The sequence below is a fragment of the Lissotriton helveticus genome, chromosome 2_1 (genome assembly GCF_964261635.1).
Source record: "Lissotriton helveticus chromosome 2_1, aLisHel1.1, whole genome shotgun sequence".
Lineage (NCBI taxonomy): Eukaryota > Metazoa > Chordata > Amphibia > Caudata > Salamandridae > Lissotriton > Lissotriton helveticus.
In genome coordinates, this window is record NC_136059.1 from 401510675 (window position 1) to 401536048 (window position 25374).

At 48.8% G+C, this 25374-nt stretch overlaps 1 protein-coding gene across 1 annotated transcript in view; it reads left to right on the plus strand.

Moving 5' to 3' along the window:
* The window catches only part of NNT (nicotinamide nucleotide transhydrogenase), a 480843-nt gene that overhangs the window by 331216 nt on the left and 124253 nt on the right, over positions 1–25374 (plus strand). Inside the window, exon 16 of the mRNA XM_078675042.1 lies at positions 11450–11610. Within this exon, the coding sequence (XP_078531168.1) occupies positions 11450–11610 (161 nt within the window). The remainder of the gene's footprint in view (positions 1–11449; positions 11611–25374) is intronic.

Consider the following 25374-nt stretch of genomic DNA (forward strand, 5'->3'; position numbering starts at 1 on the left):
AGAAGAGCTCTCTTATATTACGTTGACAGAACAAAATCATTCAGGAAGACAAACTATTTGTCGCTTTTTCACCACAACATAAGGGCAATCCCATTTCCAAAGCAGGAATAGCCAGATGGATAGTTAAATGCATTCAAATATGCTATCAAAAAGCAAAGCGCACTTTAACAGTTACCCCTAAAGCACACTCTACGCGTAAAATGGGGGCATCCATGGCTTTCCTAGGAAGTATTCCCTTAGAAGTCACATGTAGGGCAGCTACATGGTCTACCATACACACTTTAACAAAACACTACTGTGTTGACGTGCAAGCCAAACAACAAGCTGCTGTAGGCCAGGCTGTCCTTAAAACTCTATTTCAAACCACTGCAGCTGATACAGGGGACCACCGCTAGAGGAGAAACTGCTATACAGTCTATGCTAAGATATGAATTCAGCAGCCAACATGCCTCGAACAGAAAATGCTACTTACCAGTATGCATGTGTTCTTGGCATGTAGGCCTGCTGACATTCATATCGTCCACCCTCCTCCCCGGTGCCTGTCGCAGCTGCATGGTTATCATCTTTACATACATTTACATGGTCATCTCTTACTTTACTATACTCCATCTTTGCCACAATTGCGAAAAACAATCAGACGATGAAGAAGATGCCCATGCGCACTGTAGTCCAGGGGAGGAGTCACCTATCTCGTGATACTTCGAAGACTCTTCTAAGACAACAAGGTGCAAACATCCGGACCCAACACTAGGCGGCGATCTATGCTAAGATATGAATGTCAGCAGCCCTACATGCCAAGAACAGATGCATACTGGTAAGTAGCATTTTACTTGCTACTTACATTTGCAAAGATGTCATTTAGCGTACTCATCCATATGTTTACATCCAGCAGCAGTTGTCGTATGCTGATGACACCCAGCTCCTGTTTACTTGCAGGAAGGGAGAGGTTTTTAATGGCGACAGAATCAGAGACTGCCTGAGTGCTGTTTTTGCATGGTTTCAGCACCAGAACCTGAAATGTAACTCTGATAAGTCAGAGTTGCTCTTTTTTGGCTGCGCTGAGGACCCTGGCTGGAAATCGTGGTGGCCTTCCGACATGTTCCCCCCTGAGAAACCCTCTGCCCAAGTCAAAAATCTGGGTGTGGTGTTCGACGACAGTCTTTCTTTTTGTCCCCACATCACGGGCTTGGCGGGGAAATGTTTCGGCATTTTGAAGATGGTGAGGAAATTTCTCCCACTGCTTTCCCTTCAATATCGCAAGAACATTGTGCAAGCACTCGTGGGTTCGCGTTTAGACTACGCTAACGCACTTTTCTCAGGTCTGCCTAAATATCTGGTATCCAGACTTCAAATTGTCCAAAACTCGGCGGCCAGAGCCATCTTTGGCCTTCCACGGAGAGCTAGTGCCTCTCTATTGCGCGGCAGGCTGCATTGGCTGTCTATCGCTTGCAGAATTAGGTTCAAGGTCCTCACGTTGGCATTTAAAGCCCTCCACTGTATTGGCCCAGTTTACCTTAGGAAGCGGATTGCTTTTTACGTTCCCCGGAGGAGTCTGAGATCTGCTGACCTGGCTAAAGTGGAGGTACCAGTGATCAAACGTGTGCGGATGGGAGGCCGGTCTTTCCAGTGCATGGCGGCTAGTTTGTGGAATGAGCTCCCTCTGTCACTCCGTAAGGCTAACAATCTCCTGGCCTTTAGAAAGGAGCTCAAGACGTTCCTCTTTTCCGCCTAACCAGTGGGTCTACAGTGTTTCTGCCTCTGGGTTTTTCTTGGTTGTGTTTAGGACTCTGCCAAAGCGCCGGGACACCCGTTCTGGGTAGCCGTGCGCTCAAGAAATATAGTTTTAACATAACATAACATAACATAACAGTTGCAGCTTACTTACAAAACAGACAACACTTTTCCCTTTTTAGGGTACCAGCAATTAAAGCCTTTATGGAGGGCCTTAAAAGAATAATTCCTCCCAGATTACCACCTTCTCCAGTGTGGAATCTTAACATTGATCTTACCAGGCTCATGGGACCCCCATTTGAACCTTTACATAAATGTGAACTTCATTTAATTACATGGAAAGTAGCTTTCCTAATCGCAATCACCTCTCTCAGAAGAGTAAGTGAGATCCAGGCCTTAACCATACAAGAACCCTTCTTACAAATACACCGTAACAAGGTAGTTCTTAGAACAACTCCAAAGTTCCTTCCTAAAGTTTTCATCTTAACCAATCAGTTGAATTACCTGTGTTTTTTCAAAATCCAGACTCTGTAGCAGAGAGGGCTCTTCACACGCTAGATGTCAAAAGAGCTCTACTTTATTACATTGACAGGACTAAATCATTTCGAAAGACAAAACAATTGTTTGTCGCTTTCTCCCCACCACATAAAGGTAATCCCATCTCTAAAGCTGGGATTACAAGGTGGATTGTTAAATGTTACCAAATATGCTACCAAAAAGCTAAACGCACATTAACAATTCCCCCTAGAGCGCATTCAGCACGCAAACTAGGGGCTTCCATGGCCTTCTTAGGAAACATCCCCCTAGAAGTCATTTGTAAAGCAGCCACATGGTCTACAACACACACCTTCACTAAACACTATTATGTTAACGTGCAGGCCAAACAACAAGCTTCTGTAGGCCAAGCTGTTCTTAAAACACTTTTTTAAACTACTGCAACCGATACAGGTGACTACCGCTAGAGGAGATACTGCTGTACAGTCTATGCAAAGTGTGTGATCTGCAGCTCATATGCCTGGAACGGAAAATGCTACTTACCAGTATGCATCTTTTCTTGACATGGAGAGCTGCAGATTCACACACGCTCACCCGCCTCCCCGGGACCTGTATCCGTTCCAGTAATATCTTACTTAGATATACACACATGGACATCTTTCTTTTCTACTAACTCCATCATTTCCCATCATGGCGAAAAACAATCTGAGGATCGAGTCGATGCCCATGCGCACTATTGTCCAAAGTCACCTATCTCATGACTACAAAAACTTCTTCCAAGACAACAACAAGGTGTAACCATCCGAGCCCATGCAAAGTGTGTGGATCTGCAGCTCTACATGCCAAGAACAGATGCTTACTGGTAAGAAGCATTTTCCTTCTACCTTTGCGGGCATTTGTGATCACACCCTTATGGATTCGAGCCTGTGCCCCCCCCCCCCCACCACACTGCTGGCATTCAAACACACACGAAGATATTCTGAAAGCAGCGCACAAACCCCTGTGTAATAGCTGCGGTAGCTGGTTTCCAGCAGCTTCAGGCAGCAACACAACCATGACCTGCCAGATTCTGGGTAGATGCCTTACTATGACAAAAACTAGCCACATTGATTAAGTAAGAAACCAGTATAAATTCTGTGTTATAGAAAGCAGCGGTACGTGTAACATGCATTTAAATATCAGTGTGAGTGGAATTACTTCCTAAACACAGTGGAAATTAAGTCTTAATGCTCGTATAAAATAAGTATTTTCACCTGCTCGACTGCATAACTGACAAAGCCGGGATTCTAGCCCGTTTCTCTGGGTTCCAAGGTCAGCAGCTGTTACCACGAGACCACATTTCTTTCTCGGTATGTGAACCGCCTAACGAGATTCTGCCTGGGTCGGCCTACTGCTTAACTACAGCAATCTACATAACTCTTACTAGCCTTGTCTGCTGGCGCAGTGAGTGTCATCCAAAGGTCCTCGAGGGGATTCTGCCTCCATTTGCCTTATGGCACTGCTACAGGCTGGACGTCCCGCCCGATGTGCCTCTTGACGGGTAGACAGATATAAGAGAAAAATAGTGCAATAAATGTTAGGTACACTTGTACTATTGCAAAATATTTGCAGTTACGCTCCTGGTAGTCCCCTCCCTCGCGCCCCTCCATTTCCCATACTCACCATGTAGCATGTCCCGCCGGGATCATGTTGAGCGGATGGCGGAATTCGAACCTGAATCCCGGTTCCATTGTAGGCCGCGCTGAACATTCGCATCATCTGCTTGGTCAGACACTGAATGCTGTGGCTCTTTGTAGGGTGCACAATGGAGAGATGAGCGGCCGATCATATGCCTTGTCATGCCTTATGCAGTGCAGCACCCCCAGATGACGTCACACATGCCGCCCCTTCTCAAGGCAAAATAGATGAAGGACTCCTGCCCCTGGATCGACTAAGGGAGCCCCATTACTATTTGTCCGGGGCTCCTGGTCAAGAGATCCGTCGCATGACCAGTGGGAGGAGCTGGGGGAGTGGGACACGAAGAACAGATTGTGCATCGCCCTCAGATTAACAATAAAAATCTGTTTATACTTTCACAAAACTTTCATTTTTTTTTTTTTGTTTTTTTTTTTGGGGTAAAAACTTCTATTGAGCAATCAAAGAAAGGTTACAAGGATGGGCCTACAACCAGACGGGCTGGCCGCTAAAATCAAGGCACAATGTAAAGATCATACGATCACTCCCGTGGTCAGGCACAGATCAGATACCAAATGTTACTCGAAGTATAGAACAGGACACAACAATTTTCTGTTATATACATACAAAAAACAACAAACCACAAAAAGGCGAATGCATACTAATCAAAGTCAGCCCAGAAGGCGGAGGGGAAAATCACTAATCAGGAAGACTGAATCACAATCGATAGGACTCGGCAAGGCGGGGCGGGGGGGACAGCGGGGAGGAAAGGCAAATCATAAAACAGCATAAGAAATCTCGGGAACACTAGCTTAGGGAGACAGGGTGACATCGGGTGCGTCAACCAAGGGAGGAGTACAAATATTTCCACGATATTCGTTCCACTGACCCCAAATCTTCGTCCACGCCCTGGGTCTGCCCCTAGCTACATAGACGTTCTTCTCGCGGAACATGGACCAGTCCATGTTGTCCTCCCACACCGAGACGTCGGGAGGTCTAGATGCGCCCCAGAGTTGCGCAATGTCTCGCTTTGCAACCATGTATCCCAAGGTCGCCCATCTGGTCTGGGCCACAGAATAGTCGGTGGGTTCCCACACATTCAACAGGCATCGTCGGGCCTCAGGCCGTAAGGCAATCCCAGTCACAACTGTCATCACCGCAAGTACTTCAGTCCAGTAGGCCGCCACCCCCGGGCACTCCCAAATAATATGTAGAAACGTCGCACTCATTCCACATCCACGTTTGCATAGACCATCCGGGGAAAAACCCATCACAACCAGACGCGGACCAGTAACATACACCCGGTGGAGGATCTTAAGCTGAACCAAACGGAGACGGGCAGGGATGGCGACCTCTTTCGGAGAAGAGAGTGCCGATTGCCAATCTTCGTCATCTAAGTCCAGCCCGTCGCCGACCCAAACCTCCCTAAGTCGGACAAGTAAGTCAGTGCGATTATTGATCAGCTTCTTGTAAATCAGGGAGATAGTGCTATCGGGAAGGTGGCCATCCAGAATGCGATCCTCGAGGGGAGAGGACTCGGGGAGGGCCACATCAGGAGTCAAAACAGAGGCCAGGGCATGTCGGACCTGCAGATAACGAAAAAATTCCCTATCACTCAAGTCATATTCGGCCCGAAGGGCCTCAAAGGACTTCATTCTACCATTCACACAGACATCACCCACTCTACATATCCCAATCATATCCCAGCGGTCAAAGCCCTTAGTAGACCAGAGACATCCCAAACGCTCGGAAGCATAAAGCGGCGTCACCAGTGTCAGACGATTCTCCCATCCCAGACTCACATTCGCGGCGCGCCACACACTGACTGCAATCTTGGACGGGCCCATAAGATGGCGCCCAGCCGACCTGGAATAAAGCGCTCTATTAAAATCCCCTCCCGGCAGCTGGAGTCTGTCCCTCTCAAAGGCCGGATCCCGACCCGGGGAATACATTGCATGGTTAATGGCCGACAGCTGGGTAGCCCAGTAATATCTCTTGATATCAGGGAGCGCCATGCCCCCGTCAAACCAAGGGATGGTAAGTTTCGCAAGGGCGATACGTGGACGCCCGTCCCAAATCAGCTGCCTTTGGAGACTCTCAATCTCTCGGAAATAGGTAGTGGGAACGTCATCATAGGAATTCTGAAGTGCGTACAGGAATCGTGGCAAAGACATCATTTTGAAAAGGGCAGCCCTGCCCAGAGGGGACAAGGGCAACTTACGCCAGCGAGCCACATCCAGTCGCAGTCCAAGAAGCGGGGGGAGGAGATTACGTTCAAACCGGAGTGAGGAGTCCAGCGTAATAAAGATCCCCAGATATTTGAAGCCAGACTGGACAACCTGGATAGGGAATCTATCCGGCAACGGGGGCAGAACACCCGAAAGAACATACACACAGGACTTAGCCCAATTAATAACCAGACCAGAGTTAGCGCCAAACGAAGTAAGAACGTCAAATAGAACATTTAAAGATTTGCGCGGGGAAGTAAGGTAAAGAAGAATGTCATCCGCGTAAAGCGAGACGCGGTCCTCAAAATCTGGTGACCAACGGATCCCTTTGAGTGAAGGTTCCCATCGAAGCCACGCAGCTAGTGGCTCCAAAGCAAGAGCAAAAAGTAGCGGAGACAAGGGGCACCTCTGTCTGGTCCCCCTACCAAGGCAAAAGGGAACAGAAACTCGACCGTTGACCACAACCTGCGCCAGGGGTTCGGCGTATAGTAACTTCACCCAACCAATAAATCCAGGGCCGAAACCAAATTTCTCAAGAGCTGCCCAAAGATAGGGCCACTCTATCGTATCAAAGGCCATCGAGGCATCAAGCGAAGCCAAAATGGCCGGCTCCGTCAGAAGCCCCGCCCTCGCAATGGCTCCATGGAGACGACGCAGATTAAGAGCCGTGTTACGATGCGGGATAAAACCGGACTGCTCCGGATGAATCAAACCGCTAATAACCGTCAGGAGGCGGGTAGCCAGGAGCTTAGCCAGAACCTTGGGCTCAACATTCAACAGGGAAATGGGCCTATAAGACGAACAAAGGTCCCGGGGTTTACCTTCCTTAGGAATAACAACGATCGTAGCCAGCCGCTGATCATATGGGAGAATACCCCGTTCCCGGGACTCCAAAAACATGGTACGAAGATAGGGCGCCACCCTATCAGGACGTAGCTTGTACAACTCAATTGGCAATCCATTCGGGCCCAAAGCCTTGCCCGAACGGAGTGAGCGAATGGCAGTCGCTATCTCGTCCGTGGAGAAAGGAGACTCCAAAGAGACTCGGTCTAAATCGGAGACACAGGGCAGAGCTATATCACGCAACAAGAGGCGAGAGTCATCCACATCCCGTTCAGACACAGGGGAATAAACCACACGAAAATAGTCTGCAAAACATTCCACTATTTCAACCGGGTCAGTCACTCTCACACCATTCAAAGTCTGAATCACCGGTACCACACGATTCGCCCTCTCCTTCTTGTCCAACCACGCCAGCAATTTACCCGCTTTGTCCCCCACATCATACAAACGACCCTGTTGTTCCCGAAACATCATTTTAGCCGCATCCGTACCAAAGACCTATAAGCAAATTGTTTCAGACCCAGGGCGTGAAGTTTATCAGGAGTAACAGTCAATTCCAAGTCAGCCTCTATCCCAACAATCTCCCTCTCGAGTTCCACCACCTCCCGATTCCTCGCCTTTTTGGATTCAGCAATAAGGGAAAGGGCCTGCCCGCGGATCACTGTCTTAAAGGCCTCCCAGAGGGACACCGCAGAGGAGACGGACCCCTCGTTGTCTAGAAAATAATTGTCCAACGACTTAATCAAGAGACCACGGGTCTCGGGGGAGGTTAGATACCATGGATTGATAGGAGCCACCCGGCCCGCCGCCGCCACCCCCATCTCAAAACAAAGCCAAAGCGGAGAATGGTCAGAGATGCCCCGGGGGAGGTGTCTAATCTCCCGAACAGCCGACGACTGCGCCGCAGGCATCAGGAAATAATCCAGTCTAGACAGACTCCCATTGGCCCCAGAATGGAAAGTGTATTGAAGCTGAGTAGGGTGCATGAGTCTCCAACAATCCACCAACCCAAAAGTATCCAGAAACCCACCCAGCCATTGTTGGGCCGAAGGAGTGTCCCTAGGGAGGTGACGATCATGTAGACCGGAGAACACAGAGTTGAAGTCACCCGCCATGAAAAGAGTACTATCTGGGAGGCTCAACAACACTCGGCCCAAATCGGAAAAGGTAGAGGTCTGTAGACCGGGGGGCACATAAACGGCAAACAGGGAAAGGGTCCGACCCTCGTAGCGCCCCACGAGGACGGCGTAACGCCCCCGATCATCAAGGATCACATCATCAATCGCCAGGGGGAGGGAAGCCCGGACAAGGATGCCCACCCCCCTGGAACCCGTGGTAAACCCCGAATGTGCGACGAGGCGATAGCCCCACCTGTTCATTGCACGACAAGTATTGCCCACTAGATGAGTCTCCTGCAGAAAGACAATATCAGGAGACAAACGTCGTAGACATTGCAACACCACACCCCGCTTTATACGATCCCCCAGACCATTGACATTCCACGAAATAAACCTCAACCCTCTACCCCCCATCCCACACAGTGATGCCGGACCCCTCCCCCAGTGAGCATGACATCGAAAATACCATTAGCAAAATAGAATCGCCTTGAAAAAACAAAACACAAACATCAAACTTCCCATCAACCCACCCCCCAACGACCAAGAAAACACCCCCCACCCTGCACCCCTGCAAGAAGCTAAAAAGCCACCCCAACATGCAGTGTGCCTGTCGCCCAGAAACCCCCATTCTACAAAAAGACCCCGGAGGAGGAAAGGCCCTGTCCCACCCACCACCCCGAACAAAATAAGAAAGAGGAGAACACACAGAAAATAGAGGCACTTAGGCATAGAATCACAGAAGAAGTGACGTGGCACGGTGACCGAGGCATAGACCACAAGTTCAGCTCTCTACACCACCCTCGGCACCACCCAGGTGTTCGGCGGGCTCAGTCCCAGGAGGTCGGTCCGGCAGAGAGTCCAGCCAGTCATTCACGGAATCAGGCCGATCAAAGAAAAAGGTCCGGTCGTTGTATTCAACTCGCAGCCTGGTTGGAAAAAGCATAGCGTAGCGCAGTCCCAAGTCCCGGAGACGCTTCTTCACTCCACGGAAGCCCATACGCTGTTTCTGCACCAATTGAGAAAAGTCCGGGTAGAAGTTCACCGTGGCATTCTCAAAGGCCACCGGGCCCTTCACTCGCGATGCCTGCAGGATAGCGTCCCGGTCCCTATAATGAAAGAGTTTCGCAACAATAGGCCTCGGCGGGGCGCCAGGCTTGCCCTGGCCTCCCGGAACACGATGGGCACGTTCCACTGCGAAGAATTTACTCAACCCAGACGGAGAGAGGTAGTTCTGTATCAGGTCCTCGACCAGGAGATCAACAGAATGCGGGTCCGGATTTTCCGGAACGCCAACCACACGCACGTTACAACGACGTGCTCTGTTTTCAAAGTCCTCCAAGCGCCGGGTCATAAAATCGTTCACCCTTCGGAGGTTGCCAATCTCCGTCTGTATCTCCGAGACGTCGGCCGTAAGGCTGGATGACTTGAAATCCAATGACTCCACCTTCTCGTTGGTTTTAGATAGGTCGGCCCGAATCAAGTTCACGTCAATGGCCACGGTGTCGATTTTGTGGGCCAAAGCTTCATACTGTAGGCCTAATGTTTCCTTCATGCCAGAAATGGCGCCCATGATGTCCTGCAAGGAAGGCTCCGTCGACTCTTCCACAGTGTGGCCAACTGCACTCGGGCCAGGCAAGGCGGCTCCAGGGGACCCCTTCGAATGGGTGTACCGGTTCATGACATTAGACTGGACCGGGCCCCCGCGAAGGGGCGTTTTGGTCTTCCGTGTCTCTCGGTCCCCTCTGCCCGCCATGTTGGAGACCGCGTCCCAGGGGACTCACTCGACCCGGTGAAAACGGCCACAGGAGAGCAGGGCGTTGCAGCCGAAAGGCAGCGGCGAGGGTACCTCTAGGTGTGAGCCAGCCTGGAAGGACAATAAGCTAGCCAAAGGCACAACAGCAGTCTCGTGCCGCCGGACCCAGCAAGGGCCAGACTCCTTTGCCAGATGCACAGTCTGAGGCAGAATCGAAACCGAAACTTAAGAGGGGGACCCACCAGTCGAATCCCCCTGCCGTTGTTGTTCAACTCAGACACGGCCACTGTGCCCCACCCAGACCCGGGCGCACCTCCAGGGCGGACCCCGAAAGTTCGAGTCGTCGTATCTTCGGTGTCCCTGGTCCAAATCAAAATTCAAAACCACAGGAAGATCAGCCCAGTGTCCTCTACACAAATCCTCGGGAAAAATCAGGATATGTTCAGGATATTATGCAGGGAGTGGCGGGGGTCCGGAGAGCGCTGTGCTCACGCGGCCATCACGGATGCCCGCCAAGCTCCTCCTCCAAAAACTTTCATTTTTAATCTAATGCATGTCAAGGAGAAATCAAACCAAGCATTTGTGTTGCTGTTTGCTACGTGTAGCTGCTTCGAAAGTGAAAGCAGACATGGCCCCCTGAATGTAAGCGAAGCACATTGTAAAGAAAATAGTATAGCTACCATGTAACAAGCAAGTAAAGGGTTACAAATGACAACATGTCGGTACTAAGGATGGACTTACAAGCCCATTTGGGAATCAGAAGTCAGCATTTTTGAAGGACAAACGCACAAGCCAAACAAAAATGTGGGTGGGTCTTCTCTCCCGTACTGTACCACAACAGATCCTCGCCAGAGCAGTGTTTGCGCACTGGCTCAGGCATGACCTAAAAATCTCTGGATCCTGTCTGACACCTGGGGTATATTCTAAGATGAGGAACCTATGGTTAGATAGAGTATCCACCAGAAAGAGCGTTGCCGAAGGTAAGTAACCCTTTCATCTTTAATATTTCAAGAATGGATAGTGCACACATTTATCATGGCTGAAAAAATATAAATGTAATTCTTTTATGATTTCCAAATACGCTATACATAATACATATATCCAGACAGCATTCTAACAAATGTAATCAGTTTTAAGAATTGATATTATTCAGTAGATGCTGTATGATTAAGGATTGCTTGTGGCATAATTGTCCACCTACATTTCTTATCATTTTGAAAGCAATAAATAACAGAATGTGCTGCTTAGTTATAATCTATAAATCCAATAGCTGTCTTCAACTAGAATCCCCATTATGTTTTTTCAGCAGACTTGTAGACCAGGGTGGAAGCTCGATGTTAAAAACTTAAATTTGCATATTGTTCCTGAGAGGTGGGCAGCTGCTCTTGCCAAAGAAAACATCCAAGTACATCACAAAAAAAAACATGGTTGCCACTTTGAGGTGTTTGTTTGTACATGGTAACGTAGCATTATGTACATAACCTGGAACTGCTAAATATTTGATTGAGGATTACATAAATCAGTTGGGAACTATTAGTCCCATGACTTTAAAAAGAATCAGTAGCAGGTATCCATTCTTCAGATTAACGGTGTTCCTTCGGTTGCAGGTGTACTGAATTCTGCAGCCCTCCTGTTGCCAGGCAGACATTACCTGAATGCAGGCCTGTTAGCAGCCAGTGTTGGTGGAATGATTCCGTACATGCTGGATCCAAGCTATACTACAGGTCTCACCTGTCTAGGTTCGGTGTCTGCACTCTCTGCTGTCATGGTGAGTATGAACATTCAGGGGGGCTGGCCAGAGAGAGTAACTGTCAAAGCAGTCAATTCTCAGGGTTCAAAAACTGTACAGTATGTTCGACCTGTGCTGTTGCCTTCCACTCCTGATATTAATTGTTTATAGATGTTATGTTGTGATTATTGGTGTTGTCACCTTTGCATTTAAAAAAAAAAAAAAAAGAACGGGGCAACGAGAGTTTGTGTTTCTGTTTTCAGCCTGAACTATAGCAATGAAGCCACGACTGGTTATAGTCTGCATATATTTAAGCTTTTTTGATACGCTTGTGCAGATCAAGAAGCCCCTTCCGACCGTGGAATGTGTAAGCTTGTGTTTGTTGCATTTCAAGAGCTTGTCTTGTTGCACATCAACTTTCTGTTAGCAGGTCCGGGCTCCACATGCAGCCCAGGTCTCCCACCTTGCTGTGAGTAATACGATGCCTGGGCAAGGTAGCCCACTCGGCTTAAACAGTAAGCAGCTGAACACGACCCCTTCTAAGATGACACCCTAACAACAAAGGAGGGAAACCGCTAATGAAGCCCTAAACTATTACAAAGTGTAGCAATGAAAAAGCCAACCCGCGCAGTCCTGCCCCCAGCGTGTGGCCAATACCAGTCCGTTCTGATGGCGGTGATGACACTCCTGCTGCAAGAAAGTGTGGGAAATTGAAATGACGACAGCAATTGCCAAATGCATTCTGTACTAATCTGGAGCACTCCGAATAAACGAATCAAACGGATACTGTTTAATTACAAAATGTGTTCTAATGTATTAATACACAGAAATTGGAAAATGTAGAGATCAATAGTAATGTGGCAAGTAGTATATAGACCAGAAAGCATAAGATAATGTGCTGGCATACACGTGCCCGCAGTAAAAAACAAAACGATGCTCTAAGTTTACACAGTTGGTTCCCTCCCCGGTAGCCCTACCAGCCAGCGAGTTTTCGGGACAATTGACACTCGTACGACCCCTGAACCTCTATTTGGATAGTTTTGCTCGGTTTCTTTGTTCTTACTTGATCATCATTACCCACTATGTTCCCGGAGGGTTAGCTTTGCTTATCTTTCCTCGAATTAAAGGTAGTCATTAATTAATATTTATCTATTGTGGTAGACCCCCTTTCTCTGGTCCTCTTGGTTCGGGCTGGTTTAATGGTAAGGCACTAATCCTCATCCCACATATCGTTGGCTCCTCACCCCACGTACCGTGGACTTCTCACCCCACGTACCGTGGACTCCTCACCCCGCGTACCGTGGACTCCTCACCCCACGTACCGTGGACTCCTCACCCCACGTACCGTGGACTCCTCACCCCACGTACCGTGGACTCCTCACCCCACGTACCGTGGACTCCTCACCCCACGTACCGTGGACTCCTCACCCGACGTACCGTGGACTCCTCACCCGACGTACCGTGGACTCCTCACCCGACGTACCGTGGACTCCTCACCCGACGTACCGTGGACTCCTCACCCGACGTACCGTGGACTCCTCACCCGACGTACCGTGGACTCCTCACCCGACGTACCGTGGACTCCTCACCCGACGTACCGTGGACTCCTCACCCCACGTACCGTGGACTGCTCACCCCACGTACCGTGGACTCCTCTCCCCACGTACTCCAAACTTTACCGTGCTGTGCAAGTAATTGGACTGACACCTAGTTTTCTGCCTTCTTGTCGCTGGGTACACGCCCTAGAATCTACGCTGTGCTCTGACCACTCAATTGTACAGCACTAGTTAATTTGTAGCACTTTATTTGCAATATGTTTGCAGTATGTCAACATATATTTATTGTCTTATAATGTCTCCATTGCATATATGTTTAGAAAAACAATTTAATGCAGATTCAAGTGTTTGGAATATTTGTACATATATTAAGGATACTCTCGTACGTAAGAAAGGAGTAATTATTGTATCTAAATTTTGTTTGAATGTTCTGTGTGATAATTGGTATCAGGTTGGACATTGTTTACGTTTAGTGCCAATAAATAGAGACAATGGAAAACCTGCCAAAGTGATTTAAAATTGCAAAACAGTGGTGATAAGTGCTACATAAAAATTATTTCGATTTTTACTGAAATAATTTGACTTAGTAATGCGGTTGATTAATGACGTATGCAAACGTTGGCTTTTTTGCCAGACATTCACCCAGATAGCAGTTACACCAAGGCATGAGTTGATTAGGTCCAGTGGGCATTGTTAATACTGAACCCTTGGCTCAAGAGTGCAGGGAAAACCTAAGAATCTCGTGTGTAAGATGTTGCTAACGCCAGTGGAAGATGAAGGCAGTCTGCAAGGTTTGAAAGAAGTGCTGAAAAATGAAGGAAAAAAACCAAAAAGTAGCGCATTGTATCTCAAGGTGGAGAAAGCACTAAAACACTTCAGAGGTTTCTACTTTGTTCTGGTGCAAAAAATATGCTATATCCCCTACCCTTAGGTAATGTCTCAAGCATATGCGCTGATGTTGTGGAAGGCCACTTCAACCAATAGGATCCATCATTATCATGCTGGTGAAATAGGTAATGACTGCATAAGTAAGGATTGTGTTAAATGGCGAGCTAAAAATATACCAGTCTCCGCTCCGTTGTTATGGGCCAATTGTGCTGTTGAATGCAATAGGAGAAATCCCAGGAAAGCTACTATGGCAGGGTGGCTAAAAGGGGGCAACTAAAAAAGGACACTTCACCAAGGACATCTAAAATCCTCATACAGGCCTAAACATGGCCCAATTATTTTTGGAACCTGTTCTGCTATCCCTAGTGGTGTCTGCTTCAAGAGGAGCAGACACCACAAGCCACACAAGTACAGGTAAAAAAGACGGGCCTTTTTCTGCCACAACTAGAGCTTCTCATCTCAAGTTTCATTTTTCTTGTTAATGAGCATTTACAAGATCGACTGCGGTCATATGCATGTAAATCCCCACAGTGAAAGTGCTTTAAACATGGTAATTTTTCCCCCGAAATAAGTACAAAAGGCATGTATCTCGCACTGAAGGTGTGTGCACCACACAAAGACTCCACCTAAACAGATTTTCTCATTTTTTTTGTTGACATTTTTATCAACAGTTTTTCAATAACATCACATTACATCTCGTTGTGCTTATTTGGGCGACAGTAGTACTGCTGTTCAGCCATAGGACATACATCCGGCACTCAGAGGGGGTATCTGTCGTTACAGTCCACTTGTCCTCTCTGTAAAGTGATGTCGGGAGGGGGTGGGGGACTGGGGAGAATAAACTGGGGGTACCTTGAAGGGGGGGGGAGAGGAGTCTGGGTGTGTGCATCGGGTAGGGCGTCTGGGTCATGTCAGCTACAGTCTGTGGGTGTGTCACAGCGTTGTTTGTGGGCTTTCATTTGGACAACATTGCCAGTTGCAGTGTACGGTGCAGTACATTGTGGAGTCATTGTGCATTACATGTTGGTTGGGATGGTGGGGGCGGTGTCATGTGTACTCCTTTTGAGTTTTGTGCTTCTGGGTCTGTGGGTTGCGTTGAGAAGTGCTTGGGTCGGTACGGGTGTGCAATTGTTTGAACTAGTGGGATAATAGGGCCCATTCCATAGATATGGGATGTTTTCGTAGTCCCTTCACCTCCTCCTGCCACAGTGTTTCTTCTGTGGCCCATTTCTGTACTGCTCCCACCCACGCCTCTATCGTGGGGCCCAGTGTGGCTCACCAGTTCATGGCGAAACTTCTTTTAGCTAGGAGCGTTGCTAGCGATGCGAAGCGGACGGGTACTTTGTGTGTTTTTAGTCTTCGGAATATTCAGTGAGCGACTGCCTCCCACGTGTGTATATCTTTGAGACCTGTGAGTTCTTTGAGTGTCTCAAGGACTATGGACCAGTACGGTTGTAAGGTGGGGCAGCTCCAAAACATGTGGCGAAAGTGCGCATCTGGTGAATGACATCTAGGGCAGTGAAATTGGGTGTCCGGGTAGGATCGCTGTAGGCGTGCTGGTGTTTGATACGCTCTATGTAGGACATAAAACTGTATATTTCTTAAAACTCGCATTCCTTGACACTTTCTTGGGTAACTCTAGAGCCCTTTCCCACTCACTGTCGTGTAATTGTAGCTCAAGTTAGTCTTCCCATTTGGCTCGGAGAGCAAGCAGTGGTTTGTTTCTAAGTTCTTGTATGGACTTCTACAGGCATGTGACTAGGTGCCGGCCTGTACCCATATATAGGATGATGTGGATGACCGGGTGTGGTGTTGGCTCGCCTGTAGAAAGGTCAGAGTGCGGCCGGTAATTTTCTAGGAGCTGTCGGTGGGTCAAAAACTGTCCGTGAGGGGAGATCGTAGTCCTCCCAGAGCTGGTCATAAGGCCTAAGCTGCCCATCTGTTAACAGCAATTCAGCCTCCATTATCTTGCGGTCCGTCCACCTATGGAGCATGGTAGTTGTGAAGTATTTATCCTGTTTGGGCCAACCGACCAGCGGCAGCCGAGGGGTGTAGTGTGGGGTCTCTGCCGACATACGGAGGATTCTTTGCATGCATCGACGGGCCACCAACACTTGCAACAGATATGTCTGTTGTGGTTTGGTACCTGTGGGCAGCATATAATGGAGTTCCGGGGTAGGGACCGGGCCTCGAGTCGTATGTGTTTCACCTGTATGCCTACCCGCCGTCCAGTACGAAAGACATTGTAACTGCACTGGCAGAAAATACGATTCAAAGGTGGGGCTCCTAGAACCCCTTGTGCGGTGGGCAATTGCAGTTTAGTGAGGGCTATCCGGTGTCTGTTTGCCCCCAGATGAGCGAGCGGAGGAGCGAGTCTAGGTCATGAAAAAAGGCTTTGGGTGGGATTACCGGTAAGTTTGTGAAGTTGTACAGCAGATGGTGGACCATGATCATCTTAGCTATGGCCATGCGGCCAATCGGGGCAGCGGGATATTCTTCCAAAATCCCACGACGATCTGATGCCGGCCAGTACTTTGCGATGATAACCCTCATAAAGGTCGGTGTGGGAGTGGTACAGGCGGACGCCGAAATATCGGGGGGAGTTTGTACTCCAAGGTAGGCTCTGCGTACCAATTTGTACCTCCTCCGGCACGAGGTTAGTTTGCAGTGGGTAGATTGTGGATTTGTCCCAATTTACTTTAAGTCCAGACGCTTCCGCAAACTCTGTCAGTATTGTCCAGATGGGTATGAGATCCGCGGTAATATCACGGATGTATAGGAGGAGGTCGTCCACGTACATGGAGAACAGATTGCCTCTCATTACCTGGTCAGTCTCCTGTAAGCCGACTGTCACCTAGTCTTTAACTCTCACATCCTGTGCCAGAGAAGCCACCAAGCCAAGGATGCCAGTTCTAATGGAGCTGTCACTTAGGACAGATATTTTGCTTTGTATTCTGGAACCTGTAGTCCTGTTTTAAAATGGGATAAACAACACTACAATTTCCAGCATACAAAGGAAAACCTGAGCTTGATGAACTGCTCACGGCTGAGCATAGGGAGCTTTAGAACTGTGGTATGACCGCTTTAGCCAGTTCTGACTTTGGATGCAGCAGCGTACCCAAGCTTTTTTAAATCAAGATTGCTGTACATTATTGCAAAGCACGACACATGCTAAAGTGGACTAAATGGAAAACATGTGAACAAATTGTGGGGTTCTTCCGACCAAAAACAAAATTATTGCTTTACAAAACAGTCAGAGGTGTGGGGAACAGTTAAAATCATGTAATTGCCAAAGGGCCTCTTCTGGTCCTCAAAGTCTGTACGGATCCACACCCAAAAGACAAATATAGTTGAGGCTGGAAAGAGGATTGGGAAACGAGAATAAAAATACTTTAAAATATGAAGTTGTTTAATGGTAAAAACCTATTTTTGTCCCAAAAAGTGCACATTGCTGTAGTAGTCCTTGCATTGAAGTTAACTGTTTTGTGAGCAAAAGTGCCACCGGTAAAAGTGGCTGAAGTGAGCGGACCCATTGCTGCATGCCGTATAGTATAATGCCGGTTGAAAATATGTATGAACCAACAGACCATTGGATGGAAAGGGCTGGGGGAGAGGGAGAGGGAGAGGGAGAGGGAGAGAGAGAGAGAGAGAACGAACACATGTACACATGTTTGTGTATGTATAAAAAACACTTAGACACTCATACCCACTCACACACCCAGTGAGACACTCATGTACTCACACACTCCCTCTCAAAGGTTGCAGTTAAAAAATCAAATTTTAAATCCTTAAAAATTCACTCCAAAAAACAAAAGCTTGCAGGGACATTATAGTTCAGATCTAGAATAAAAAAATGCTTAGAAATGCGCTTATAAAACAAAGGTTACAGGGAAGTTATAGTTAGGCACAGATTTTACTCGTACAAAACCATAGAAATTCCACAGTTAGTTACCTGAGCTAACTAACTTACGCCCCTCAATGTAATGCTTATGATCTCACATATTACATCAGTCCGTGACATCACTGACTACATCACTGATGACATTATCCCGCAAGTGTTCATAAACGTTTCTGAGATGTAACTATATTCTAAGCTACAGTGTAAGTTTAATTACTATTCTTTCTGTACTAGTAATTAGTCATACTATTTCTAACATATCTCATCTGAGTGGCTGTGTGACTATCAGTGTGTGACTGTATGTCTGAGTGGGTGTATGAGTATGTGAGTGAGTAAGTGACTGTATGGATGTGTTGGATATGGGAGTTACTGTATGGGTAAGTGGGTGTGTGAGTGGCTATGGGTCAGTTAGTGGCTGTGCGAGTGGCTCCATAGGTGTGTGTGTGGGTCTGCGAGTGACTGTATGGGTGACTGAGTAGCTGTGAGAGTGACTTTATAGGTAGGGAGTAGCTTTTGTGTATATAGGTGAGTGGGTATGAGTGGCTGTATCGGAAAGTGAATGTCTGTGTGACTGGCTGTAAGAGTGAGTGAATGTTTACGTTGTTATATGGAGATGTGAATGGGTATGTAAGTAGTTCTGTGGGTGAGTGGCTGTATGGGTGAGTTAGCGGCTATGTGAGTGGCAGCATGGGTGTGTGTGTGTGACTGACTATGTGTGACTGAGTAGCTGTGAGAGTGGCTATATAGGTGAGGGAGTAGGTGTGAGTGGCTGTGTGGGTGAGGGAGTAGCAGTTTGAGGTTATAGGTAAGTAAGTGGGTGTGAGTGGCTATATCGGAGAGTGAATGTCCGTGTGACTGAGTCGGTGTGTAAGTGGTTTTATGGAGGTGTGAATGGGTATGTAAGTAGTTCTGTGGGTGAGTGGTTGTATGCGTAAGTGACAAGGTGTGTGAGTAATTGTATTGGTGAGTAGCTGTAAGGGTGGGTGTGTAAGTGGTTGTATGGAGGTGTAAATGTGCTTGTAAGTAGATCTGTGGGTGAATGGTTGTATTGGTGAGTGAGTGGCCGTGACAGTGGCTGTATTGGTATGTGACTGAGTGTGTGAGTAGTTGTATTGGTGAGTGAATAGAAGTGTGAGTTGCTTTATGGGTGAGTGTGTGGCTGTGCAAGTACCTTTATGGGTGAGTGTGTGGCTGTGTGTTTCTATATGGGTGATTGAGAAGGTGTGCAAGTGGTTGTAAGGGTGTCTATGAGTGGGTGTATTAGTGTCTGCATGACTGGATGTGTGAGCGGCTTTAATGATGAGTGAGAGGGTGCATTAGTGGCTGTGTGGTTGAGTTATTGGGTGTGTTAAAGGCAGTATGAGTGAGTGCACGTGTGAGTAGCTGTATGGGTGAGTGATTGGTTGTGTGAGTGGATGTATGAGAGGATCTTTGGGTTTGTGAGTGGTTCTGTGGATGATGTCATCAGTGATGTCACTGAGCATGTCGTGAGTGATATATGTGAGGTCAAAAGCAGTGCATTGTGGAGTCGTAAGTTGTAGTTAGTTTAACTACAACTGCTGACTTTCTATGGTTTTCTACGAGTGAAATCTGAGCCCAATTCTAACTTCCCTGTAACCTCTGTTTTTTCCAGTGAAATTTCATTTTTTTTAAAAATTCTATTTACAAACTATAACGTCCCTGTAATTCCTGGTGTGTTTAGAGTACTTGATACGTTTAAAAAAATTCTATCTCCTAATTATAACTTCCCTGTAATCTTCTGTTTTTAAGTGAATTTCTAATGTTTTAACATTTTATTTCCTACCTGCAACCTTTGAGAATAAGTGTGTGAGTACATGAGTGTTCGAGGCATGTGGGCTGCTAAATTCATATCTATTGCATAGATCGCCGCCTAGTGTTGGGTCCGGATGATTGCACATTGTTGTCCTGGAAGAGTCTTCGAAGTATCATGAGATAGGTGGCTCCTCCCCTGGACTACAGTGCGCATGGGCATCGACTCCATCCCCAGATTGTTTTTTTCCGCCATTGGGTTCGGATGTGATTTCGACGTCTCCTGTCGGAATCGATAAAAACAGTTCTCTAAAGGCCAAAAGGCTTTCTAACCTCGTCGGTATTGTTGGCATTCGGTTCTCGTGTATACTCCATCTCTTCGAGTCGGTTTTCTGGGGAGTCGTGTGACTCTTCGGTCATCGAGGCCCTTTGACGCAGCAAGACCCCGACGAAACTACAATGGAACGAAGTCCGTTCAAAAAGTGTCCCGTGTGCGGTTCGAAGTACCCACACATCGACGTGCATCCTGTATGCAACAAGTGCCTGTCGCCGGACCACAACGAGGCCGACTGTATGGCCTGTTCGAAGTTCAGGTCGAAGAAGACGCTCAAGATTCGGCGCGTGGCGCGCCTTAAGGCCCAGCGATCGGCACCGGCCCCGGTGGACATCTTCAACGACCCCGAAGCAGACGGGCAAGAGCTTCAGCTTCAGATATCGCCTCAATCGGCGGAGGTCGAGGCCGACTACGGAGAGGCCGTGGAGAGCCTGGACCTAGACGAATACGTTGAGGAGGTAGGGGACGACTAGGAAGTTTATGGGGCCGCGGAAGATAGCTCAGAGGAAGAGCTATGCCCCGTCCGTACCATAACTAAGGCTCAGGTCACGGGATCGCCACTCGGCCTTACCCAAGACCTTCCACCTAAGTCCTCGGCCCCGCCTTCTGGCCCGGCTACAGACATTTCAGCGGAGCCTCCGTTACAGAAAACGAAACCGAAACCATCGGCTTCGACTTCTTCTAAGATGGCCGACGCGCCATCGAAACCGAAGACGGCAGAGACGGCTTCAAACCCGTCGTCTACGGAGGCTTCCAAGCCGAAAAAGGCAGTCGAACACGACAAGGCACCCAAAGGGGCCAAGGAGGCAGGCTCCCAGAAAGTCGTTGAGCATGTGTCGAGTAAGGTGGTGGAGTCGACGTCCAAAAAGAAGACTGTCGATACACCTTCACCCAAGACTGCCGTGCCGACCGATGAGACCACGACGCAAAGGGGAAAACCTGCCGATCCGAAGCCGGCGGCGTCAACGCCTAAGGCCAAGACAGGGGACCGGACCCTTGCTGTCCAGGGTGCGTCCGCGCACAAACAGAAGTCGTCAACGCTCGGATCCTCACCTGGTGGTGGATCGAAGGCCTCGGTCGGATCGACGAAGCCGTCCGCTTCTTTTACTAAGCAGGTCGTGGACTCCCTGAAGAGGATACGGGACAAGGCGTCGGAACCGATATCGTCCTCGGTACCAACGGGGGATGTCCCGCTGTAGAAGACCTCGACGCCAATCCTCTATACTCTGCCGCCGAAGGTAGCGCCGAAGGCTTTCGCACCTCGTACGGTGCCCGATGCCTCAGAGGGGCTGCAGCAGACTCAGCGTACTGGCAGCTCTGCTAGACAACTTTCGCAGAACGACAATTCAGAGCATTTCATCGACGCCGACACGGGCAAGTTAATGCTCTACAAGAGGAAAATTACATCCCAGCCAGTGGACTCCTATGTAATCCCTCTAAAAAAGAAAAGGCCTGCACCAGATACTCCAGAGCTTGTGGAACCCATTCCTCAACAGCCTAGGAGGAGTCCGACACCTTCACCCACCTACTCCGATGGGGATGGAAATGAACAGAATGATGAGTATAGCTTCCCTGCCAATAATGACCCTGATGTACAGCAGGACTCATGGATAGACACTGGTGACCAGGGTGACCAACAGGTGGTTAGTGACCCACAGCTTTATGGAATAAAGACTTCTCCTACTGAAGACTCGGCGGCATTTAATGCCTTAATTGAACGGGCGGCTGCAAATCACAAGGTGGAGATGCATGCCGACCCTGTGGAGGTTGACTTTTTGTTTGATACATTCTCTGCATCCGAAAAGACTGTCAAAACACTGCCAATGCTTAAAGGGGTTCTCAAACATGCCAATTACATTTTCAAGGAACCCACCAGGACTCGGGTGGTCAACCCACGTATAGAGAAGAAATACAGGCCGGCACCTGGGGACCCTGCTTATATACGAGGCCAGTTGCCTCTGGACTCTTTGGTCGTTTCAAATGCCCGCAAGAGGGCTAATTCACAGACAACGGGTGAAGCTCCTCCCCCGGACAAAGAGTCAAAAGTGCTGGAGGCAGGGGGCAAAAGGGTGGCAGCACAGGCTGCAAACATATGGCGCATATCCAATACACAAGCCCTGTTGGCTAGGTATGATAGGGCGCATTATGACACCTTGGAACAGCTTTTGCAACACCTTCCAGACGAGTTTAAAGAAGGAGCTGAAATGTTGATCCAAGAGGGCAAGCTCATTTCTAATGCTGCGATTAAATGTGCGCTTGATGTTGCAGACACAGCTGCAAGGGCGGTGAACACTAGTGTTATGTTGAGGCGTCAGGCTTGGCTCCGCATCTCAGGGTTCAAGCCCGAGATCCAAACAACTATCCTCAACCAACCCGTCAATCCAGACAGACTGTTTGGCCCGGAGGTTGACACCACCCTTGAGAAGATTAAAAAAGACACTGAGACGGCTAAGTCCATGGGTACACTTCAGTCTCAGCAATACAGGGGCAACACTTTTCGTCGCTCAAGTGCAAGGGGTGTTGCCAGAGGACACTTGGCACAGCAGACAAGTTTCCATAAAGGAGGCGCCCAGGCCTCTTACCCCAAACAGAATAGAGGTGGTTACAGAGGAAACAGCGCCAAGGGCAGAGGCAGAGGCAACAATACTTCCCGTTCCTCTGCTGCCAACAAACAGTGACTCCCTGTCGCTGCCCCCCGACCATCCATCACCTGTCGGGGGCAGACTCCAACAGTCTGGAAAAACATCACCACAGACAGGTGGGTAAGGAAGCTTATCCAGTTCGGGTATTGTTTGGAGTTAACGTCCACTCCCCCCCAACATACCCCCAAGACAACGTCCTATGTCAGCAGAGCACTTGCACTTGTTGCAGCAGGAGGTTCTCGTAATGCTGCAAAAAGGAGCAATAGAGCTCGTGCCAGTGGAGGAGGAAGGCACAGGGGTTTATTCCCTGTACTTCTTAATACCAAAGAAGGACGGCTCACTCAGACCCATTCTAGACCTACGCCCCCTCAATCGATACATACTCTCGGAACATTTTCACATGTTAACAATACAACAGTTTCTTCCACTTTTGAACCAGGGAGACTTCCTCGCAACCTTGGACCTCAAGGATGCTTATTTTCACATACCACTCCACCCATCCCACAGAAAAGTACCTCAGGTTTACCATACAGAACAGGCATTACCAGTTCAAGGTCCTACCCTTCGGAGTGACCACTGCCCCCAGAGTGTTCACGAAGTGTCTGGCGACCGTGGCGGCGCACCTCAGGAGACAGAACATACATGTCTATCCTTACCTAGACGACTGGCTCGTTCAAGCAAAGTCGGAACAACAGTGCGCCGCGGACATGTCCCACACTATTCACCTCCTTCACAGTTTCGGGTTCTCCTTAAACTATCCAAAGTCGCACCTCCAACCTGCCCACGTGCGGCAGTATCTGGGCGCGACCATCAATACTCTGGCTGCCACAGCACAGCCAAACCCGGCGAGGATCGACAACATCCAGTCGCTAATCCAGAGGTTCAGACCCCAACACTCACTCCCAGCGAGGGTGTTCATGCAGTTGATAGGCATGATGGCCTCCTGCATCTTCATAGTCCCGCACGCGAGACTGCATATGCGTCCGCTCCAGGAATGTCTAGCACATCAGTGAACACAGGCTCATGGACAGTTGAAGGACCTAGTGTTGGTCACCGGTCGGGCATACAACTCTCTGCATTGGTGGACTCCACACAACCTTTGCAAGGGCCGACCGTTCCAAGAGCCTGTACCACAGATCATCCTCACGACGGACGCCTCTCTCCAGGGTTGGGGGGCTCATGTGCTCCACTACACGGTGCAGGGACTATGGACGACACAGCAAAGGAAGATGCACATCAACTGCCTGGAGTTGATGGCGATCTTTATGGCGTTAAAGTCCTTCAAAGTACATTTGTGCAACAAGGTCGTGCTGATCCGGACGGACAACATGATGGCCATGTACTACATCCAGCAGCAGGGGGGTACGCACTCTCCACAGCTGTCTCATCTGGCTCAGAGCATGTGGAAGTGGGCCATTCAGAGGAACATCTTCCTCATGGCGGAACACCTTCCGGGCAAGGACAACCAGATGGCGGATCTGCTCAGCAGGTACAGCCATCAAATGCACGAGTGGGAGATACATCCATCTGTACTCCGCCCGTACTTCCAGCAGTGGGGTCATCCGGAGATAGACCTGTTTGCCACAAGGGAAAACGCAAAATGCCAAAGCTTTGCCGCCAGGTTCCCTCACCCACAGTCGCAAGGCAATGCGATATGGATGAACTGGTCAGGCAGATTTGCGTACGCTTTTCCCCCAGCACCTCTCATTCCGCTGGTGGCAAGAAAGCTAAAGCAACACTCGATGACGCTCATCCTGGTTGCTCCAACGTGGGCACGCCAACCATGGTACACCACGTTTCTAGAACTCTCCGTGGTACCGCATCAAAAGCTGCACCTCACACCCAGGGGAGAGGTGTGGCGCCGCGGCCAGGGCGACTGACGCTGGAATCTGGGGACCACGGTTCGATCCCCGGCTCCGGCGGCAGGTTAGTTCAGCACCATGTGACTCTGGGCAATAGCTCGCTTAATCTTCCCGACGGCCCCCAGCGCCTAGAGACCCTTACGGGTGATTGTGCGCTTTACAAATGTGGACTTTACCCAGGCTCTTGACGCAGAACCATGGCGACATTCAGCATCCAGACCCGCAACAGCTCAATCTGGCGATCTGGCTCCTGAAGTCCTAGAGTTTGGCTACCTTAATCTGCCTCCTGAATGTATGGACATCATCAGAGAGGCAAGAAAACCCACTACCCGAGCTTGCTATGCAGCGAAATGGAAGCGTTTTGTCATCTACTGTACAGAGCATGACATAAATCCGCTAGATGCATCCATTCCAAACATCATTTGCTACTTGTTACATCTTTACAAATGCAATCTAGCGTACGCTTCCATTCGAATACACTTGTCAGCCATAGCAGCTTATCTTCAGAACAGGCAGCACCTCTCTGTTTTCAGGGTGCCTGCCATTAAAGCTTTTCTCGAAGGGCTGAAGCGGGTCATTCCTCCCAGAACCCCACCCGCTCCAGTTTGGAATCTCAACGTGGTCCTCACTAGGTTGATGGGTCCACCCTTTGAGCCTCTACATTCATGTGAGATTCAATTCCTGACATGGAAAGTGGCTTTCCTCATTGCCATCACGTCTCTCAGACGTGTTAGTGAGCTACAGGCGCTCACGATACAAGAGCCATTTATTCAGGTTCATTCCAACAGGGTGGTGCTCCGCACTAACCCCAAGTTCCTTCCAAAGGTGGTGTCACAATTTCACGTCAATCAGT